Genomic DNA, 2793 nt, shown 5'->3' with positions numbered 1-2793 from the left:
GGGCCTGAACTGGGATATTGATTTTTCTCCTGATGGAAGTTATGTAAAGTTCCAAAATATATTTATAACTATATACAATCAATTGATCACTGATAATTGTCTGAACTCTTACATTGCTGTTGCAATGTATTATCCTGTTGGATAGTAAACTCACTTTTTAATGGAAAATCTCTACCCCAAAGCATATACCAAATAACCTTTAGTTTAAAAGACCATATTCTCAAGGTTATAACAAAATGTTTTACAAAAAAATGGTACATGCAAAAAGAAATTCTTGAAAAATCGAAACCCAGGAGGTAGATTCACTGCTTCAATTTATAGTTCAGGAAAATAATGCTAAAAGTGTTTGAACTTTCTCAGTTCTTCTCAGAGCTAAGAAGTAGCTCTTTCAGCCCAAACTCTTATTTTTATCTTTGGAAATAATATGATTTATGGACTCTCTAGTTTGGTTGGATAAGAATATATTGATAATTTCCATAGGTTCAGGTTTTCTCCTCCTTCCACAATGACTACAACTTCAATGCTTTTAAGCTTTTCAATATTTCTTTAATGTCTCTCAGCAGTATGTCTGAAAATAAAGTATTCCAGCACCCCATGCCACCTAATCTATCAGACACCTGGGTAGGGGAAGCCATAATGTAAACAAACTCCTCTGCTGATTTACATTGAGTATAAGTTTTTGTGTTTTAGAGGTTTATACACAGTTGCTTCAACTTTTTATTTATTCCTCATTGTAACCCAAAGAAATAGCTAGTTTGGGGGGCTGGGGTGTAGCTCAGTGGTAGAGCACTTGCCTAGCATGTGTGAAGCCCTGGGTTTAATCCCCAGCACCACATAAAGCTAAATAAACAAAATAAAGGTATTATGTCCATCTACAACTAAAAATAGAAAAAAAGAGAAATAGTTAGTTTGGCTTATTATAACAAAGTGGAAATTCAGTGTCAGAATGATTACCAAACATGCTGAAGGCAAGTGCTTTTTATTTATACTGTCATGAAGGGAATTTGGTCAACCTGATGCCAGACAATTTATGTTAATTTTGCACAAGTTTTACATTACATCTATGCTTTCTGAAGTTCAAGGCATAATTACGTTCTTATCATTCTTAATCACTCAACTGTTTTTTCAAATTTCTTACTGTAGGAAAATTAAGAAGAGAATGGTTCTAATTAATGAAAGCTACCCTAAAGAATTCATCCTAGTAGGCTTTGCTGATTATCCTTGGCTAGAATTTCCTCTATTTGTTATTGTTTTTATAATATACTCCATGGGTATGATAGGAAACATTGCCATCATTCTGGTGTCCAAGTTAGACCCACGTCTCCAAAGTCCCATGTATTTCTTCCTCACCAACCTCTCCTTTCTGGACATCTGTTTAACCACAAGCATTGTGCCTCAGATGCTGTTTAACCTGGGAAGCTCTAAGAAGACCATCAGTTACGTGGGGTGTGCAGTTCAAGTTTATTTTTTCAGCACAGTGGGAGCCACAGAACGTCTTCTTCTGGCTCTTATGTCTTTTGATCGCTATGTGGCCATCTGCAGACCTCTGCACTACACCCTCATCATGAATCAGCGCATCTGTATCCTATTAGTGTCCATTGTGTGGATGAGCGGAATTACTTATGGTGCTTTTGAGATCAGTCTAACATTACGGTTGCCATTGTGTGGCATCAATAAACTGGATCACATTTTCTGTGAGATTCCAGTTCTGATAAAGACTGCCTGTGGGGAAAAGGAGGCTAATGAGCTCTCCCTCTCTGTGGTGTGCATTTTTATAGTAGCTATTCCTCTGTGTTTAATTCTTGCTTCCTATGCTAGTATTGGACGTGCCATACTTAAGATTAAATCTTCTGAAGGAAGGAAAAAGGCCTTTGGGACATGTTCCTCTCATCTTATTGTAGTTTTATTATTTTATGGCCCAGTCATTAGCATGTACCTTCAGCCACCCTCTTCCATCTCAAGGGACCAGCCCAAGTTCATGGCATTCTTCTATACAGTAGTGATTCCTACACTCAACCCCTTCATCTACACACTGAGGAATAAGGATGCAAAAGGTGCATTAAGTAAGCTGGTAAGGAGCATTTTCACTTCCAAGTGATGCTGGGAGACATCAAAATAAATTATTTAAAGATTAGAATTGGTTTATGGGTTTCCTTGATATAATGCTATATCATGCTCCATCTTGTTTTCAAAAATGGTAATGTTTATAACATTCTTTGTAATCATGTAAACAAAAAATGAAAGTCAGTTAGTATGCACCTACATGGACACTCTAATTGTGGAAACATATTAAAATAGTTCTATTTTGGGAAATACAGAATGTAATAGAAACTTTGTTTAGTAATTTTAAAATAACAATAAATTCTAACACAAACTGATTAGATCATGTTAACAATAACATTGCAGCCATTCATCAATGAGCTTCCTATCAGTTCACCTGAAAAACATTTCATCATGCTTTGGGACATTTGCCCATGTATGTGTGCACAACCTGGCTTGACTCCTTATTCTGTGAGAAACACTGTGTGCTTTCAAAAAATCATGACTCTCAAATATTTTTCAACCTCAGTTAAAGTTAATGCTATTGCTTCTGTGGAACTGAAGCTCTATGAAGATTTACCTATATTAAACATTCTTAAGACTCATTCTTGGAGAGCAGAATCATCATGATCGAAGAGAGATAGAATGTAGAGAACCAAAATTATCTTGGGCTATTTTGTCCCTTTACCACTTTTTTTCAAAATTGTATGTGACTTCACATCATCACCATTAGGTAAAACTTGGAAGGTATTG

At 35.9% G+C, this 2793-nt stretch overlaps 1 protein-coding gene across 1 annotated transcript; it reads left to right on the top strand.

Annotated features, from left to right (window-relative positions):
• The first annotated feature begins 1159 nt into the window (after positions 1-1159).
• Positions 1160-2098, top strand: LOC114080216 (olfactory receptor 2B11-like). Its single transcript, XM_027921799.2, has one exon. The coding sequence runs from the start codon at positions 1160-1162 to the stop codon at positions 2096-2098; it is 939 nt and encodes a 312-aa protein (XP_027777600.2).
• Positions 2099-2793: the final 695 nt, after the last annotated feature.

Source organism: Marmota flaviventris, chromosome 6 (assembly GCF_047511675.1).
Source record: "Marmota flaviventris isolate mMarFla1 chromosome 6, mMarFla1.hap1, whole genome shotgun sequence".
Classification (NCBI taxonomy): domain Eukaryota; kingdom Metazoa; phylum Chordata; class Mammalia; order Rodentia; family Sciuridae; genus Marmota; species Marmota flaviventris.
The sequence above is the reverse complement of the archived record's forward strand: the minus strand, read 5'-3'. Positions and strand labels throughout refer to the sequence as shown.

Coding starts and splice junctions, on each gene's coding strand:
- LOC114080216 (XM_027921799.2), top strand. CDS start 1,160: ATGGTTCTAATTAATGAAAGCTACCCTAAAGAATTCATCCTAGTAGGC.